General features: G+C 37.6%; 1 protein-coding gene across 4 annotated transcripts in view; it reads right to left on the bottom strand.

The window, feature by feature from the left end:
* The window catches only part of mino (glycerol-3-phosphate acyltransferase mino), a 67,379-nt gene that overhangs the window by 8,979 nt on the left and 37,849 nt on the right, over positions 1-20,551 (bottom strand). For 3 of the 4 annotated variants that reach the window (XM_067762433.1, XM_067762434.1, XM_067762436.1), the window contains 6 exons: positions 8,188-8,352; positions 7,281-8,120; positions 6,796-6,929; positions 6,425-6,729; positions 825-1,003; positions 574-753 (listed from right to left, as the gene is read on the bottom strand). In XM_067762433.1, the coding sequence (XP_067618534.1) occupies positions 574-753; positions 825-1,003; positions 6,425-6,729; positions 6,796-6,929; positions 7,281-8,120; positions 8,188-8,352 (1,803 nt within the window). Of the gene's footprint in view, positions 1-573; positions 754-824; positions 1,004-6,424; positions 6,730-6,795; positions 6,930-7,280; positions 8,121-8,187; positions 8,353-8,459; positions 8,661-20,551 lie in introns of those variants that run through there. The other variant, XM_067762435.1, reaches the window with a different exon arrangement.

Genomic DNA, 20,551 nt, shown 5'->3' with positions numbered 1-20,551 from the left:
AATATTATTTTTTTAAATAGAAAAATCAAGACTTTTAAAGTAAGAACACCGGCGTACGCCGGCGCGCCGCCCACGCCGCCGATAAAGTTATCGGCGTAAACCTCTATTACGGACGGACGGACATGGCTAAATTAATTTCTTTTTTCGCCCAGATCATTTTGATATATAGAAGTCTATATCTATCTCGATTAGTTTATGCCGTTACAGGGTACCGTTATGCGAACAAAATTAATATACTCTGTGAGCTCTGCTCAGCTGAGTATAAAAAGTAATTTCCCGTTTTTCGAAGTTTGAGTACAAAACATATTGGCTGACGAATTTCGAACTTCTTTTCACAAATGAAATAAGAAAAGAGGGCAAACCACGCCTACATTTTTATTTTTTAAAATTTTTGAAATACAATAAATAAATAAAATATATTAGCAAGTGCACAATTTCGAGCTTGGAGGCTAACTTCGAAAAACGGGGCAATTACATTTTTGTTTATGGATCAAGCGCTACAAAAAAAAAAAAAAAGTGGTTTCTTCCAATATCCAAACAAAAGTTATATTGGCGCATAATTTAATTACTCACCTCCGGTAATTTTATAAATCCATGCATAATCAATTCATCCAATGAAATTTCAACAAGATTGTTAAGCACCTGAGTTGGCTTATGCAAAATAAATTCATAACGCAGTACATCACAGTTGGCCAATGCAGCATCAACTAAATTTTTTCTTGGAACTCCCGGTAAATTGTCTGGGTCCAATTCCTATTGTGTGAAAAGAGATAAATAAAAAAAAAACATCCTTTATATTTACGTGTATCAAAAGATTTCATTACCTTTTTATTCTCCACTGGCTTTGGTAACATTTCATGAAACGTTATCATCAGCAATGATTGTAATGCAAAATATGGCGTAAGCATATTTGAATAGTACGACAACTCAATTAGACTTTCGATACTTTGCACTGGTTGTAGGTATATTTGTCCACTTTCGTTTTGTGTTCTTGTAATTAATGCTGAAATAAGTTAAAAGGAATTTTTTACGTCAAATCAAGGCAAATCTACGCAGGGTGATGAATGACAAAGCGAATTCAACCCAATTCGCCGTGCAGCGGAATGTTAAATCAAAAGAAAACATTGATTTCGATTAACTGACATATTGTGGCGAGATGCATAAATAAAATAAGGTCCAACGCAAACGGTCAGGACAATATACCGCTCAAATTTGTTAAAATAATTGCCCCGTACATTCTTCCTACATTGACGCATATTATCAACCACAGTATTACTACCTCCTGCTTCCCTGATATGTGGAAGATTGCCACGGTTATACCTATTGCAAAAACTAAGTTTGCAGATTGTCCTAGTGACTTTCGGCCTATCAGCATTTTGCTAGCACTCTCGAAAGTCTTTGAGATATTGTTGTCGGAACAAATTCAAGACCATGTTTGCAAGCATAGTCTGCTATCACCATTCCAGTCAGGCTTCCGATCAAAGCACAGTTGCTCCACGGCTATCATAAAAATTTTAGACGACGTCAGGGCACCCTTTGACAAAAACCAGTTGACTTTATTATGCCTGCTTGACTTCTCAAAAGCCTTCGTCTCTGTGAACCATGACCTGCTGTGCTCAAAATTAAAAAATTATTTTGGTTTTGATGACTCCGCAGTGCGGCTCATGCGAAGTTATCTGACGGGTAGATCCCAGCTTGTCAAAGTCGGCTCCGAAACTTCAGGTCTAAAACCACTCTTGGCAGGGGTACCCCAAGGCTCTATCTTGGGTCCACTACTTTTTAGTATTTTTATTAATGACATATTTAATGCATGCCAGCATGCTCATATGCATGCATATGCTGATGATGTCCAACTATATTTGTCGGGAAATCATGAGGGGACAAACGATTTATGCTCAAGGTTGAATAATTACTTAACATCCATATTTGAATGGGCTAGGAAAAATGACTTATGCATGAACAGTGAGAATCAATACGTGTTGCCTATATCTAAAAAACGAATAAGTTTCTCAAGTATTCCGCCCTTGCGCGTTGCCAGTAAATGTCTCAAACTCGTTTCAAAAGTGACTAATCTTGGTTTTGTTATTAACACGACGTTGTCCTGTGATGATCATGTAAATTCGGTGGTTAAGAAAGTATACTATATCTTAAGAAACTTACGAATGTCTGCTATTTATACTCCGGTCAATGTTAGAAGAAAACTTGCAATTCAATTGATTATGCCGATCATTTGCTACTCTGAGCTAGTGTACAGTAAACTGAGCTCCCAGTCTGCTCATAAAATTGATGTAGCATTTAATCATGTTACACGTTATGTATTCGGCTTAGCCAGATTTGATCATATATCCAGCTGGAGAGCGCGTCTACTGGGCTGCGAAATCTTCGAATATCTGAAAGCTAGGAACAGCATTTTCCTTTGTCAACTTATCATGTATAAGGAGCCTAGTTACCTATATGATAAGCTAATATTCCCCAGGCCTGCTCGAATCAACGACCTAATAGTACCAACTTATAACTATCTAACATCTGGACGGCTATTCTTTGTCAATGCCATTCGCCTATGGAACTCTATTCCAGTATCCGTACGTAGTAGTCTAAATAAAAGCAACTTTAAAAATGTTCTTTATGCTCATTTTAGTTGAAAGCATTATACTTCTTGAGTTTTCGCCATCAATATGTATGAGTGTATACAATGTTTTGTTATTGAATTTAATTATTTGTTTATTTTATATACTAGTAAATTACGATAATTCTCTATGTTTGATGTGATTATTTAACCTACATAACCCTCTGTTATGAATTTTGTTCTTTTTTACATTGCGATTTATCTTTTTGTTGTACTATAAAAGATCCTAGATCTTATTGTACTAATACTATTTTTGCAATAAATGATGATGATGCTATTGATTACCTAGGCGTTGTATGAAGAATAAGCAATTAGCCGATGGGACAACACCACCTGGTACTGAATTCGCCTTGATCTTCAACTGTTCAAAATATAGAGTGGGGAAAATTCGGAAAGATTGGCTTGATGTTACTAGAGTTTAGGTGGGTTTTAGTCAATGTTCGAGGGGACTCTTAATATAATCTTCCACATTATGTTAATCGATTAAAACGTATTAATCTTCTAACTCTTGTTAGTCGTAGGAAAATGCTTGGTGTAATATTTATGACAAAACTATGAATGAATCGACTTCAAGCGATTTTCTTCTGAACGAAGTGGACCTTAGTGTTCCCTATCGATCTACCAGACACTACAAACAGTAGCTGTAGCTGAGCAGTTTTCGATCTCGACGCTGGACACACCACAGCCCTTCAAAGACTTGACAAAAAAAATAAAGAACAGGATAAGCCTGGTTTCATTGGGCCACTTTAGGGAAGTGCGCTGTCACAACGTCCAACATCTGTAGTGCCACAATTCCCAGTGTACCTAAAACTTGAAATAGTTCCAAATGAGTGCAGAAAATAAACCCAAAATGACCCCGAAATTGGCCCTAAAATAATCCTAAAATGATCTCACAATAGTCACTGGATGTTATTCCAGAAATATTTACAAAATAGTATCTCGAATCCTCCTAAATAGAAGTCAGAATAGAAATAACCAGATTAAAAAACAAGGACGCGGGAGCTGATGGATTGCCTGCGGAGCTATTCAAATACGGCGGCGAGGAACGTTAACAGGGACAATTTAAAGTAGAGACGTTGCAAGCCCGAAAAATAGTGTGAAGCAAGCTTCACAAAATTGTAGTAGGACACTTTCAACCCTCACTACAGCAGAATGTGTTAAACTAACTGTTGTGACCGTATCACGCGTTTATTATTATTCAAATAGTATTAATTAGGATGCAAATACATCAAATATTTCAAGATGTCGACTGCTTCGGCTGTTGTTCTTCTTATAACTCAACGTTAATACGATTGATTGGTTATTTAGCTATATACGTGTGTATGTGTGAGTAACAGCTCCTGCTCTTGTTGTTGTATTAACAGTGTTTCGCCCCATTCAATGGGCACGACCACTCACAAATTATCATCAAAATCCTCAAACGGGAGTCCAAGGAAACTGACTGTTTCAACAGGGGCGGACCATAGGGAGATGGGTGTTAGAGGCGTAGGTTCCACATTACAATTTAAAAGATGGTTGGTGTCATGTGCGGACACATCACATGCAGGACATACTTACGTATGTCGGGGTTGATTCTGGACAAGTAAGAGTTTAACCTGACACAGTATCCAGAACGAAGTTGGGCCAGGGTGACTCGTGTTGTTGTTGTTGTAGCGATAAGGTTTCTCCCCGAAGGCTTTGGGGAGTGTTACCGATGTGATGGTCTTGCCGGATACAGATCCGGTACGCTCCAGTAACACAGCACCATTAAGGTGCTAGCCCGACCATCTCGGGAACGATTTATATGGCCACATTAAACCTTCTGGCCATCCCTCCCTCCCCACCCCAAATTTCATGAGAAGCTTGAGGTCGCTAGAGCCTCGTCTGTTAGTGAAACAGGATTCGCCACGGATAGGTGGGGTTGACAATTGGGTTCGGAGAAGCTATATATTGCGCTGCCAACCTGAACGGGTTGCGCTACACAGCCCCTTGAATCTGGTATTTTAGTCGCCTCTTACGTCAGGCATACCTACCGCGGATATATTCTGACCCCCTAACCCGCTGGGGTGGGTGACTCGTATTTCCCTTGGTAGTGGTGGGATAGTGCATATTAATAACGGGGTTCACCGGGCACGTCCTGACAAACGCGTTTACCGATTCTGTGTGGATTTGGCTAAGGCCCTGCTTATGGTTGCCTGGATCATACGGCGGTGTTGGCAGGTGCCGGATCTCGTCAAAGTGCTTTAGGAGATGTTAATTCCCGTGGAGGCGGTGCTAAATCAAGCAGTTGTTTGCTAGGATGTCCTCGTTTGTGACAATTAAGCAAGAACTGTTCAGCATTTCCTTGTGCTCTTTAATATTGAGCTCTTTGGCCTCGCTATGTAGATGGTGCTCGGGAGTCATAATGAGACATCCGGTCGCAGTTCTGATTGCAGCATTTTGACAGGCCTGTAGCCTTTTCCAGTGTGTATTTTTAAGACCAGGCAACCAGACTGGTGACGCGTAGCTTATGAGCTGATGATAACGTTATGTGTATGTGAAATAACCTCTTTGCTTCAAGCTGCTGGTTAAGTGTATGTGTGGCTGCTTGATTTGATGTGTTCATGAACATAAGAGTGACTGCTTGCTTAAATATGTACATGTACATATACCTGCTAGCTTTATTGTTGTTGTGCATTTATTAAGAAGCAGCATAGTGATGTATAAAACTGCTAATATTCGCCACAATATCGTACATAAGATTCTTTCAAGTATATGGTGCGAAGGATTGAATCCCACCGTGAATCGGCTGATTGGACCCTATCAGTGCGGCTTCAGACCTGGTAAATCTACAATCGACCAGATTCTCACAATGCGCCAAATTTCATTTCATTTCAATGCTCCAAATCTTGGAAGAAACCCGCGAAAAAAGAATCGACACACATCACCATTTCATCGATTTAAAAAAAAAGCTGCCTATATGCCGTTATGTCTTAATTTGCTTTCCTCGCAAAACTTATACGGCTGTGCAAAATGCCGTTGATCAACACCATCAGCTCAGTTAGAATTGAGAAGGGCTCTTCGAGCCGTTCGAAACTAAGCGGGGTTTCAGATAGGGTGACCACCTATTGTGTGATTTTTTTTAATTTGATGCTGAGGAAAATTATACTAACTGCAGAACTTAACCGCTCTGGAGCAATATAACAATAAATTTATTTGATGTGTAACGAAAATAAGGCCAAACATATTTTGGAACAGAGGGGATTGGAAACACGTCCTTTTCAATCTCCCATTATATGTTGAGCTGTGGTGATCGGAAATGGGTGATTGGATACCCGTTATTTCCAACATCCATATACATGTTTAGCTGTGTTGATCGGAGACTAATACATTGCGGCAGCTTAAAATACCAATATAATTGAAAAATATATGTTCACAATTTTGTTACCGTATGCTGGGAGCACTAGAGGATTGGAAACGCGTCCTTTCCCTCCTCGCTTAAAAGAGTGGCTCCCAGACTCGTCAGTTTGTCACGCTAGAAAATATGCTGATCGGAATGACTTGGAATTCCGACAGCATATTAAATAGGACTAAGTAATTGTAATAATGAATTGTGTTAAGTAGTTTAAGTTTTAGGCCTAAACAGCCGTAATAATAAATAAATTAAATATTCTATAAAAGCGTGCAACTACTGCCATATGCTGATGACAAATAACATTTGGTTTGGAGTTTTTATTTTGCTATTTGCTCCTCTTTCTGTTACTGCTACTCTGGAGTAGCAAATGCAAAAACTAATTATATGTGGGACTTATACAGTACTACCTAAATGAATATTATTACCTTCGCCCAGTAAATCCCTTGAGTAGTTTACGATGTGTAGAGAGTCACCAGCAAATGCCATATCTTTGCGTCCTTTTAATCGATCACGTAACGCATCTAATGCTTTCGCAATATCGTTAACCTCACCGCCATTACGAAAACGAGTCAACATTAAAAACGCCAGCGCATTTGTTGACATTACAGATGTGGCGGCTGCACAATCATATACAACTTCACGTGAAATACTATCAATAAGTGTACGATGTTCTTCGCATATCACGTCAGTACCATATAACGATGAGGTTGATTGATTATGTTGTAAGGTTCTGAAAGAAAACAAAAATATAGTTTACTTACTTTTCTGCATTTTTTGTCTGCTTCTTGAGATTTACCTTTCGGCGGGTTTGTATACTTTAAAATGACTATTATTATCTGTAACAATTTTATTAAATGATTGGACAAGTTCCTTAATAGAGTAAGGTTCGTTAAAGTCGATACGCATAAGTCCGTATTTTGAATGCAAAGTCTACAAATAGGCATTTATTATTAATATTATAGCAAGTATTTAAAAAGATAAACATATAAGTGCAGAATATCGACATTTCATTTCGCAGATCTATAGAAATTTTTCCGCAATTAGGCAATTCTGTAATATATTATTAAGTATCTTGCCATTAAGCTAGGAACTAGAAAATGCAAACATAATTCAGAGCTTGACGTTTAAAATGTAGATCAGAAACTGTTGAGAGTTCAATGTTAACTACCCCGAACCTTGAGCAACTTTTTTTGTTTTAAATTACCATTACTTACAATAACACTAACAACAATTCCTTTCATCTTCGTAATGTCTTTCTATCCTGCATTATTTACAACAAACCTTCCAAATTCCTGCCATTGCTTTCCAAAATGACTCTGGTACCTTCTTTTCACCTTTTTGTTCACGCACAAAATTTCCGTCAACTAGACGTTCATAATTGACTGAAACAGGTACCAATAGTGCATCCGGTATACTACGATCCATAAATGCATTTACAATCACCGATAATATTCCACCTTTAGGCATACAGGGTTTTCCGGTACGTGTACGTCCACCCTCAATAAAGAATTCAACATTGTGCGACATCTTTAATGCATGCTGCAAGTACTGTTGCAATATTGCGCGATATAAAATATCTTTTTTACCAATAACGGGATCTATTTTTCGTTTGATAAAGAATGCACCCAATCCACGTAAAAGTCCACCAAAAATCGGTATTTGCAAATTATCACCAGCAGCAACTAATGGACTGCGTATATCATTATTTGTTAAAATGAATGTAACCATAATATAGTCCAGATGACTACGATGTAACGGTAAAAATATCAGTGGTATGCCGGGTGCTCGCTCGGAAGCCCTTTTCAATGTTTCTATTTGTCTCGTATGTGTAACGACGCCAGATAAAAAACATGGCAAAAGTTTGTAGAGTAGCCATGATGTTAACATTATCAAATAATGATTTAATGTTGAGCGCATATTCATTAAAATACTTTTAGCGCGTCGCTCCTGGTTTGTAAGTATTTCTTGATAATTTTTTCCATCTTCATCTGTATCTCTCATTGTTTCACCATTCACCTTAAACGTTTTTTGTGTCTCAACTCTTTGTTCACGAAATAATTGCTCAGCTGCTTGCTTAATTGCATGTTGTACCATGGCATCTTCTTCAACAGCACTGGATACCTGAAACAAATAATAAAATGCAATTTCTTTATTTCAATTGTTATCAACATATAATATATATATATACCTGTGGATATTCAAACTGTTTTATGCGCAAACATTGTGCAATAAATGGAAAATAGACACCCCAATCAAACATTGATTGATACGGTTGCCGGCCGGCATGAGGCGTTAGCTCCAACATGTTGTTTGTACCTTGCGCGTGGGTTAGTGCATTTGATGGTTTTGTTTCCTGTAAATATATAAACAAAGTAAAAATTTATAACATTTAATGACGTAACTAGCAACTTTGCGCCAATATTTAGTAATTTTATGCGGGTTATCGCTATAAGTAACAACCTCAAACCATCCACGAGCACGAAATACCTCGTCCGACATTTTAAGATTTAGTTAATTTACACCAAATAATGCATTAACCAAACTAATTAATTATTTAGCTTCTTTGCCAATTTTAACTTTTTTTCCGTCTAAAAACAATTTACAACCAGCCCCAAATGTAAAATCCGCGCTATGAAACACAGCCAATACAAAGATGCGAAACAAAAATCAAGTGGCCAATTTGCAAAAAATCAGTACGTTCTTTTAACAGCCACAGGTATATTGCGGTTAACCGTTGTCGCCCAAATTTTGTTGTCAATATTTGTCTTCACGTTTACGTTTGCGCGTAAAAAAACGCTTATCCTCGCTTATATAATTCTTAGGAGACCCATCTAGCGGGAGTGGTTAAACAACTAGCTACAGGACAGGGTGTACCTACATAAATTCGGAGACACAAACCTCTGGTGGCCATAAGGGCGAATTAATGGTGACTTATAATCATAAAGCCATAACCAGATAAAACAGCTGTTCACACCTACTATTCGAGTTATGTAATCGAGTTATACTATGATCAAACAGAGAAATAAATTGAGGCAATTTCGATTTAAATTGAGTGGTGTTCATACAACTCAATTTAGCTTACACAATAGTAATTTGATAGCTGTTTGGCTCATCTCTACGGCAAAAACATACCTTTGTTCAAACTGTGAAAATGTGCGTGTTGGTATTAGGCGAATCGAATGGAATGAAAACATAAAACTTTGAAATTTTTGTGTATTGTAAGAAAATGTGTTCAATGTTTTGGTTTAATTTTGAGTTTGCCATCTTATTTTGACAATCTCTATTCCAGTGAAATGAAACAAATCAAATCAGCTGATAAGATGAGCCAACCATATAGTTGAGCCATGCGTAACTGACGTTTAAATCTACTCAATAAACACGCTTTACAAGGTTGCATTTGCTGTTTGAAACAAATTATTACGCAATTTTTTTTTAAATTGCTAATTTATTAGGGGTACTCATGTAATACTATGTTCAAACAGAAAAATAAATTGAGGAAATTTCGATTTGAATTGAGTGCTGTTCATACAACTGGATTTAGCTTACACAATAGTAATTTGATAGCTGGTTGGCTCATATCTACAGCAAGAACATACCTTTGTTCAGACTGTCAAAATGAACACGCACATTATTAGGCGAATGAAATGGAATGAAAACATAAAACTTTGAAATTTTTGTGTGTTGTAAGAAAATGTGTTCAATGTTTTGGTTTCATTTTGATTTTGCCATCTTCTTTTGAAATCCGTACTCCAGTGAAATGAAAGACATAAAATCAGCTGATTAGATGAGCCAACCATATAGTTCAGCCATGCGTAACTGACGTTTAAGTATACTCAATAAACACACTTTACAATGTTGCATTTGCAGTTTGAAACAATTTATTACGCAATTTTTTTTAAATTGGCAATTTATTATTACAATTTATTATATGACAAATTGCGTAATAAATTGCCCAAATAGTATAAATTGCCAATTTGGTGTGTGTTTGAACCTAGTATAACCTTATATATGCCTTATAGTGTAAGCGTATAAATTTATCTAGTGCGTAAACGAGCTGTCAAATTTTGTATGAAAAATCATTTACACAATTTGTAAAAATTTACGCGCACATTTCATTGTGTAAATGCGGTAAACTCCAAGGAATGCAAGCTTGCAGACATTACAGCAGGCATTTTCATCAGAAATCTCCATCATCAGCAAGTCATTTACAAGTATATCTTAGTAAAGACGTTTTAGTTTTGATTTTTCACTTAATCTTCGCATTTTTTAATTTGTCTAACAATCAAAAAAAAATTTGTTTGGCAATAATACAGCTGATAAACAATCAAGTTTATCAAGAATATTACTAGGTGCATTCATATAACAGCGTGTGTAAATGGATATAATTTTACACCTTATAAGTTTATATGCTTTCATGAGTCACCCTATTATTACAATTATATGATAAATTGCGTAATAAATTGCCAAAATGGTATAAATTGCCAATTTGGTGTGTGTTTGTTCATAGTATTAGCGTTATATAACATATGGTATGACACCATTAATCGATTACATTGATTTCCATAAGGTAGGTTCGATCAGCTGTTTTATCTGGTTATGGCTTTATGGTTATAAGTCACCATTAATTCGCCCTATGTTAAACATATATAGCTGAATCAGTTGCGATGAACAGTGGACACGCACCACTTTAAGATGTGATACATAGAATTAGTGTAAAGGGGAAACATAGACACATATTTCAATTACATTGGACTATAGAGTATTGGAATATACGATTTTTCGAATCAAGAAATAAGTGTAAAAATTGCATTGATTTTTGTCTTTAAAGCATATATTTGCACATTTTTTCATAAAGGTATATTTTGTCGCATAATATTTGGTGAATTTCAGTTAAATACATTTCAAGATTAGTTGACAACCTTATCGAAAATATGTTTTTAGACCAATAATAGCCATCATCCGGTGGCAAAGAGCCTGAGCCAGATAAATAATTTTGTATGTAAATGCAACAACAACGACTTGAGCCAGATAAATCCAGATAGAAGTCTGGTTCAATTTGTGAGCCAGATAATTTGTTAATTACTTGTCTTTAGTTTGGCAACGCTGCCTTTAATAAACCTACTTTTTCAAAAAGAGATGTCGCTGCTTAGCCTTTCGCCGTTTGAGTTAAACAAAAAACAGCGGCGACATCTGCCTATCATATTTCACGTGTGCGAAAATATCGCGACATCTGCTTCTCAAGTCTCTCAATGATCCAGAGCATTCTCGTGAGAATTGAGAGTGAGCCGGAGCTGTAAAACTCACTGGATGACGGCTGATTCATTTGGCAATGCGCACCACAAATCAAACATAGAAGATTGCGCAATCACGAGTTCAAAATTACTTCATTGTGCGCATATACGTCACACTTGACTGCTTGAGCGAATGAAAGAAAGAGGGAAGAAACAAGAGCTAACAAAAAATTGCACATTGCGCATGTAAACAAAAGATCAGCTTTTTTTATGTGCAATTTTGACTTCATTTTCCTTTAGCTCTTGTTTTTCTCTCCTTTCTTTCATTCGCTCAAGCAGTCAAGTGTGACGTAGTTGCGCAGAACGGAGCAATTTTGAACTCGTGAATGCGCGATCATCACACATACACACGCATATGGCTATGGGAGAGGCGTGGACTACAGATATACATGTATATAGCTGGTATCTAACCACGCATGCGCTACAACTGTTCGCGAAATTACTAGACCTAAGGAGAAATGGGTGAACGAGGAAACCGAGAGTATAAAAGCAGCGCAAGCTGAGTAATAACGAATCAGTTTTGACGCTATTGGTTGTGAAGTACTACCCCCAAAGTAATCTAAATAAAGACCAGTTGCAATACTGAATATTGGAGTGATTTATTCAGCAGTTTAGAAGAAGGTTTCAAATAAGCGGAATTTCCCACAATTCGTTACAATATTTTTCTTATGTCGATTGTGTTATGTCGATGTATTTTCGTTGGGAAGCTTTTCACAGCAGATATAAAGTCGGATTGTTTGCCAAACCACAGTCGAGGGGCGACCCAGCTTAGAATGCCCATTTCTAAAGAATTTCATGCTGCTTTTTATGATACTTGAACCTAGGGCATTTGGTGTTGTAGGCGAGTACGCTGCCAGCACATCGCGGCTGCCGCATGGCTTAAAAAGTAGTTGGTAAAAAGTAAACAAGAATTCATATGCAATACATGCAGGTGTGTTCTGCGTAATTTACAACGAATGCGATCCCGGTAATAGTCTAGAACTAGGTCCGACTAGTAATACGCGTCCAAATATATATAGAGAGAGGTGTCAAATGGCGTGTATTGACTTCGACAACAATAATACGAAGGCGGAAAAGAAAACATTTAACTGGTTCAAAAGATATTAGGGGGACTCATGTAACCGTATAAATGCCTTATAAAGTGTGTAAACGTATAAATTTATCTAGTTTACGCACGAGCTGTCAAATTTTGTATGAAAAATCATTTACACAATTTGTATAAATTTACGCGCACATTTCAGTGTGTAAACGCGGTAAACTCAAAGGAATGCAACCTTGCAGACATTACAGACGGCATTTTCATCAAAAATCTGCAACATCAGCAAGTAAAGGCGTTTTAGTTTTGATTTTTAACTTAATCTTCGCATTTTTCAATTTGTCTAACAATCAAAAAAAAATTAGTTTGGCAATAATACAGCTGATAAACAATCAAGTTTATCAAGAATATTACTAGGTGCATTCATATAACAGCGTGTGTAAATGGATATAATTTTACACCTTATAAGTTTATATGCTTTCATGAGTCACCCTATTATTACAATTATATGATAAATTGCGTAATAAATTGCCAAAATGGTATAAATTGCCAATTTGGTGTGTGTTTGTTCATAGTATTAGCGTTATATAACATATGGTATGGCACCATTAATCGATTACATTGATTTCCATAAGGTAGGTTCGATCAGCTGTTTTATCTGGTTATGGCTTTATGGTTATAAGTCACCATTAATTCGACCTATGTTAAACATATATAGCTGAATCAGTTGCGATGAACAGTGGACACGCACCACTTTAAGATGTGATACATAGAATTAGTGTAAAGGGGAAACATAGACACATATTTCAATTACATTGGACTATAGAGTATTGGAATATACGATTTTTCGAATCAAGAAATAAGTGTAAAAATTGCATTGATTTGTTGGTGCATATATTGTCTTTAAAGCATATATTTGCACATTTTTTTTTTTATTTTATATTTTGTCGCATATTTTTTAATATTTGGTGAATTTCAGTTAAATACATTTCAAGAATAGTTGGCAACCTTATCGAAAATATGTTTTTAGACCAATAATAGCCATCATCCGGTGGCAAAGAGCCTGAGCCAGATAAATAATTTTGAATGTAAATGCAACAACAACGATTTGAGCCAGATAAATCCAGATAGAAGTCTGGTTCAATTTGTAAGCCAGATAATTTGTTAATTACTTGTCTTTAGTTTGGCAACGCTGCCTTTAATAAACCTACTTTTTCAAAAAGAGATGTCGCTGCTTAGCCTTTCGCCGTTTGAGTTAAACGAAAAACAGCGGCGACATCTGCCTATCATATTTCACGTGTGCGAAAATATCGCGACATCTGCTTCTCAAGTCTCTCAATGATCCAGAGCATTCTCGTGAGAATTGAGAGTGAGCCGGAGCTGTAAAACTCACTGGATGACGGCTGATGCATTTGGCAATGCGCACCACAAATCACACACAGAAGATTGCGCAATCACGAGTTCAAAATTACTTCATTGTGCGCATGTACGTCACACTTGACTGATTGAGCGAATGAAAGAAAGAGGGAAGAAACAAGAGCTAACAAAAAATTGCACATTGCGCATGTAAACAAAAGATCAGCTTTTTTTATGTGCAATTTTGACTTCATTTTCCTTTAGCTCTTGTTTTTCTCTCCTTTCTTTCATTCGCTCAAGCAGTCAAGTGTGACGTAGTTGCGCAGAACGAAGCAATTTTGAACTCGTGAATGCGCGATCTTCTGTGTGTGATTTGTGGCCAATATGTATGTGTATATAGTTAGTATATACTACAGTCGGTGTGTATTACAATAAGTGTACTATATTGTAACGAATTTACTGCAATTCCCCTTATTTGCAATCTTCTGCCAACGTTCGTATCGCTAAACTGTTGAATAAATAACTCCAATATTGAATAATGGAAAAATGGCCTTTATTAAAGTACTTCACAATAACACTTATACTTTGCAACGAATAGCTTGCTTAATAACCAAACTGATTGATAGCTCAAATGAAACTGAATTCCAGCGCCTCTACACTTGCTGCCTTTTATACTCTCTGATTTCCTCGTTCGCATCTTCTAGGCGCTTCCATTTCCAGAATCTACTAGTTGTCCATGAGCTCTCAAATTTCTCAGCTGTAACTACAATTGCACGATTTTATAGCTTCTCTCATTGCATACTATCAGGAGTATCTCAGAAATATGCATGTAGTTGTGCCTTGCTTCTCAGCTGCGTGTACCTACATATGTGTAGACATAATGATTGATTCGTTTATGTAGATACAAGTGACTGTCTGCTTTATTGTTGTTGTGACTTCATTTACTTAGCATCAGACTAGGGATGTGAGTATCACTTAGTGTCACTCATAATCGTCACACTGCCCTCCACCTAAGTCTGATCGTCCCGATCAGACAAATCTCTCGATCTAAACGCTGCTAGCATCGCCAAATGTACCACTCTTCTATTTATTGGTTTCCCAATTGCTTGTATGCGGTAGATGACATCACTGATCGTCTTCACAACTCTGTACGGGCCTTCCCAACTGCACCGATATTTGGATGGAACACCTTTCCGCCGGTGAGGGTTGTATAGTAGTACCAAATCTCCCTCCAAGAAACCTTCCGAATTAAAGTCTTTGTCATGCCAGTGTCTGATCTTACTACTCATTACCCTGTGCCGTTCCCCCACACTCTGTTGTTTGTCCAATGAACTACTTCGTAGAGCTTGCGCTTGACGGATTGGCTTCGCATAATCAGTATCGTTCCCACGTTTCACAACAGTGGTGCGATCCGGCTTGAAACCAGCCTCGCATTCTTTCTCGGAAATTCGTTGCTTCGTTTTCCTGCGCCTTTTAGGTTTTGTCAATGCCAGTGTTTCTCTCGCAGGTTCTTTTGATTTTGCTTTATTTGGCCCATTCGATCTATTAACCTTTGTCTTTGACTTCCGTGGTTTTTGTCGAGTCTTCTCCACCAGTACTCGATTACTACTGAATCCTTTCTGCAAACTGAAGTTAAGTGGTATATCCTGGTTCTTATAACGCATCACCCTTTTTTGCATATCGATCTTGATGTCATGGTCAACCAAGAAGTCCACTCCCAATATGACTTCATCAACGATCTCCGCCACAACGATTTTGTGTAGAACTGTGACCTTTCCAATCAAGACTTCACATACCACTTCTCCCTGGACTTGGTTATACTCGCCAGTGACCGTACGCAACCTTGCTCCAGTTAACAGTTTTAGTCTCCTGTTGACCAAGTCATATCGGATTAAGGAATGAGATGCGCCCGTATCTACAGTCAGTACACGCTCCTTGCCATCGACATTCCCTCTGACGGTAAGACTGCTTGAACTCCTTCCAATTTGCGAGACAGATATCACAGGACATTCAATAGCTGCAGCTAGCTCTCGATCTCTACATCTTATTCGCTCTTGCTCATCTCCTCCAACTTTGCGTTTACGGCCATCCACATTGTTGGAACTATTAGGACCAAGATCGGAATGACGTGCAATTTGACCGGGCTTCCCGCATTTGAAACATTTGATAACTCTTTCACTCCGCTTTTGCGATTCTTTCAGCGCCTCCAATATTGCGTCTACCCACTCTGGCCTTTCTACTTCCACACGGCGTGCTTTGAAACCTGGCTTACGCAGAAGCGACGCTGTTTCCAGAATCAGAGATTGTGACATAGTTTCTGCGAATGTTGGCTTTGGGTTTGCATATGTAGCTCGCTTTGTTTCAACGTCCCGTATGCCATTTATAAAACTCTGGATTTTTACCCTCTCTGTGTACTCCACGGGTGCGTCCGCATTTCAAAATGTGCCAACCTTTCAACATCCGAGGCAAACTCCTGCAACGTGTCGCGGTTCAGTAACTCCATTTGGTATATCTGTCTCCTATGCTCAGTTCCGTATTGTCTCTCTAGAGCACCCATCAATGCTTCATAACAGTTCCGTTCGCCCTCTGGAATGTTTTGAACAGTCCAGCAAATTTATCTTCAGCACTCCAGTTGTTCACTGCTGCGGTCTTCTCAAACTGAATCTTAAAGACCTGGAAAGGAACAGAACCGTCAAAGGATGGTGTTTTTACCTTTGTATTACTCGCTGAAACAGCTGGGTGATTCATTTGCAACTCCTGTATACGACCTCTCAAAGCTTCTATCTCGGCATCAATTTTGTCCTCGAGCTGTACAATTTTTGTATCCTGTGCTTCCAGCTTTGATGTTACCCTTATCTCATGTGCCTCCAGCTGCGAGGATATGCGGGCCTCCTGTGCTTTCAACTGCTCAGCCAACTGAGATGTCATATATGTCTTTTGCTCTTCCAGTTGAGTTTCCATCTTGGATGTAATCTGTGTCGACATTTCTGACATACGCGTTTCTTGTGCTTCAATCTTCGATGTAATCTGTGTCGATATTTCTGACATACGCGTTCTTGTGCTTCAATCTTCGATATAATCTGTGTCGACATTTCTGACACACGCGTTTCTTGTGCTTCAATCTTCGATGTTATTCGTGTCTCTTGGGATTCCATCTGTGATGACATATACGTTTTCTGTTCTTCCAGTTGAGATAATACTGTCGATGTTTGAGCAGATATTGCAGCCAAAATCATGTTCAAGTCTGTACTCGTAACTCTCTGCGATGTTTCGTCCCCATCAGGATAAAAGACATACTCGTCCACATCAATTCCTTCTGCTTCCATTGCCTCTCGTAGTAGTGCCTGAAGTTCATGCCGGTTGCATTCAATCCACGGTTCTCCAACTCCTTCTTCAGTTGTTGGATCTTTAATTCACTGAACTTTGCCATGTCCTTGTTGTCCTCTGGAATTTATTCAACAGTTCCTCTTCTGACACCAATTGTAACGAATTTACTGCAATTCCCCTTATTTGCAATCTTCTGCCAACGTTCGTATCGATAAACTGTTGAATAAATAACTCCAATATTGAATAATGGAAAAATGGCCTTTATTAAAGTACTTCACAATAACACATATACTTTGCAACGAATAGCTTGCTTAATAACCAAACTGATTGATAGCTCAAATGAAACTAAATTCCAGCGCCTCTACACTTGCTGCCTTTTATACTCTCTGATTTCCTCGTTCGCATCTTCTAGGCGCTTCCATTTCCAGAATCTACTAGTTGTCCACGAGCTCTCAAATTTCTCAGCTGTAACTACAATTGCACGATTTTATAGCTTCTCTCATTGCATACTTTCAGGAGTATATCAGATATATGCATATAGTGTTGCCTTGCTTCTCAGCTGCGTGTACCTACATATGTGTAGACATAATGATTGATTCGTTTATGTAGATACAAGTGACTGTCTGCTTTATTGTTGTTGTGACTTCATTTACTTAGCATCAGACTAGGGATGTGAGTATCACTTAGTGTCACTCATAATCGTCACAATATGTTTCTGCGTACACCTGTAAGATTTGTACATATGTGTGTACATATATACTTTTATATTTGAATTTAAACGTTGCTCATGGCCAGTGTCACTGGTATAAATATTTTATGTTCTGCGATTCGTTTTCTTATTTATCTTCTTTTTGCACAAAAAATTGTTGTCAGAAATTTTTTAATAATGCCTAAAACCAAAACTACTTTGGCTGGAACTCTTCCAAAATATGTGAACGAATATAAAGAGATATTCGAAACCGATGGAGGAATTTTATTTTGCAAAATTTGAAATAAAAGAGTTAGCTGTGCAAAAAAGTGTCAAGTTGATCAGCACATGCGGTGCCAGAAGCACGTAGAGCAGAGCCGGCCACACAAATACTAAAACAATTGCATAAGTGTGTGTAAAAATTGAGTGACAACTCCCCACAGTGTGCTAACAGAAAATATGGACTGTGAAGTTTGAAATTAAAAAGGACTTTGGTTATTTGATTTCAAGCTAATCCTGACTATATTTACATATATTCGTATTTACTTATATTCGTATAAATAAGAACGCGGAGGTCGAGCTAAGCAGATACAACTTTTTTATAAAAGAAGGTATGTTGTTACTTCAATGCAAAATTCATAAGGGCGCAATTGCTTTGCTAAAAATAAAGCGACGACAAAAGAAGCCTTTATTTCATAGTTCCTAACTGCTGTACCTGATTCGCTATCTGAAAACAGTTCCCTTTTGGCTTTATCAAATAAACTGAGCTTTTCTGCTTTTGAAAGGGAAGCTATGTCTTTGTGGCAGTTATTAAAATGGCTTTTCAAAGAAAAAAGTTTTTTTTGTTGTGAAAATTCGCTCGCACAGCAAACATTGCAGCATATTGTTTTTATTTAATGCGCAAAAAGTAGCATGGACGTTTTCTTTTGCATTCATCCTGGTTTTGTTTAGCATGCGGGGCCTCTTGCTTGCTCAAGCGTTAAGGCCCCATTACTGATACTTAGCATAGACTTGACTTGACTTGGCGTAAACTTGGCCACTTAGCCTTAATTATTCTCCACTTAGCGCATACAATCTGGCATCATAATCAATAAATGTCAATTTGTATGACAAAATGTCAAAATGAAATGGAAACAAACAAATGACATCTCAAAATGTAAACATCACTTAGAACTTACATAGAAAATCTAAATTCAACAGACTTCTAAATCAAATTAAGTGTTGCTAAGTTTTGAGTAATCAGTAACATGCAATGTTCATTTAACAGAACTGTAAGTGACAGTTATCAAGCCAAGTCAAGTCTATGCTAAGTATCATAATGGGGCCTTTAAGCTGGAGTCATTGGTGCCGTTTGACGTATCGCTGTAGTCGTATCCCTAACGTAATCAGCTGTTTATCGTTACGACGGTTAACCAAAACCCAATTGGTTGGCTACGATACGGTTACGACCTTGGCGGCACCAATAATCGATTGCATTGATTCTCATAAGGTTGGTCGAATCAGCTGTTAAAAGGTTACCGATACGGTTACCGATAAAGCACCAATGTAGTGATGGACGATATGGCTATTTTGATCTATCAGTGAAAATAGATATGGCTATTTTTGAATCACGGCTATTTTTATAGCTATACCGATCGCTTTATTTTAACAAGCTCTACAGAAGATATGATGGGCGATACATCGATTTTGAGCTATCAGTGAATATAGATATGGCTATTTTTTACAGCTATGGCGATCGCTTTCATTTATCTTTGAAAAGCGAATCTGCAATTATTTGTATACTTGGATATAAAAATTGAATGTTTAAGTTTGTTTACCAGAGTAGATTGAATGTTATACATTAATTTAATTTAGTATACAGAATATATGAACCAAATTGGAATAAAAAGACGAAAATATGCACCTTTTATAGTAAACTGATGTAATGTGAAATTCTAATATGTTCAGTCTCGTATTACACTCAATGAGATGAAACTAGCTGAAATAGATGTCTATGCATCTTTGTTTTATAAGTTTTGCTAATTGAAAATGCTTTGATTTTTAAATGTAAGATGGATCAACCCGAAATAAATCTGTATATGTAACACCATAAAAACATGATTTTTTTACTATATTATACTACACCGATGTATTCAGAAATACTCCGTATGAATTTATTCTGAAAGTTGTATTTGGCTGCATAATATTTGTATAGTAAAGTTAATCAATTTTTAATGAAAAATATAGCAAATTCTTCAAACTATTATAAAAATATTCGGTAATAGTCTAGTTGAGGGGTCGACTGCTAATACGCTACCAAAAATATCGAGGGAGGTGTCAAAAGACGCGTCTTGACATCAGTATTAATAATCCGAAGGCGGAAAATAAAAATATTAACGCGTTCATAAGATATTAACGAAAACCCGAAAAAAGACCCGCGGGTACCTCCGAAACCGGGGGTCGGATCCATAGTATTTTTGCGCAGAACACCTTTCGGCGTTGGCGGCCTTGGGCCGCGCTTATAAAAAATAACCCTGGGCTACGCCATGCCACGTCCGGGTGTGTGGTTTAACCGTGGCTACCGCCACGGTGATGCACAATTTTTTTGGTGGGTACAAACACAACAACAACCACATGGAAATCGCCAACTTCAACTGCAAATATCTCCGGACAGAGATAAAATTTTTCTTTCAGATTATTGTTCTCGAGGTTAATACGCGTCTTTTGACACCTCTCTCGATATTTTTGGTAGCGTATTAGCAGTCGACCCCTCAACTAGACTATTACCAAATATTCTTTAGCAGAAAATTAGCCACCCACTTCAGTGCCCTAGAAATTAGCCGGAGAATTCAACCATATACAAACCATATGACAA

This window comes from Eurosta solidaginis, chromosome 1 (genome assembly GCF_040869045.1).
Source record: "Eurosta solidaginis isolate ZX-2024a chromosome 1, ASM4086904v1, whole genome shotgun sequence".
NCBI classification, from domain to species: Eukaryota; Metazoa; Arthropoda; class Insecta; order Diptera; family Tephritidae; genus Eurosta; species Eurosta solidaginis.
Note: the sequence above shows the minus strand (reverse complement) of the source record. Positions and strands in the feature narration are given on the sequence as shown.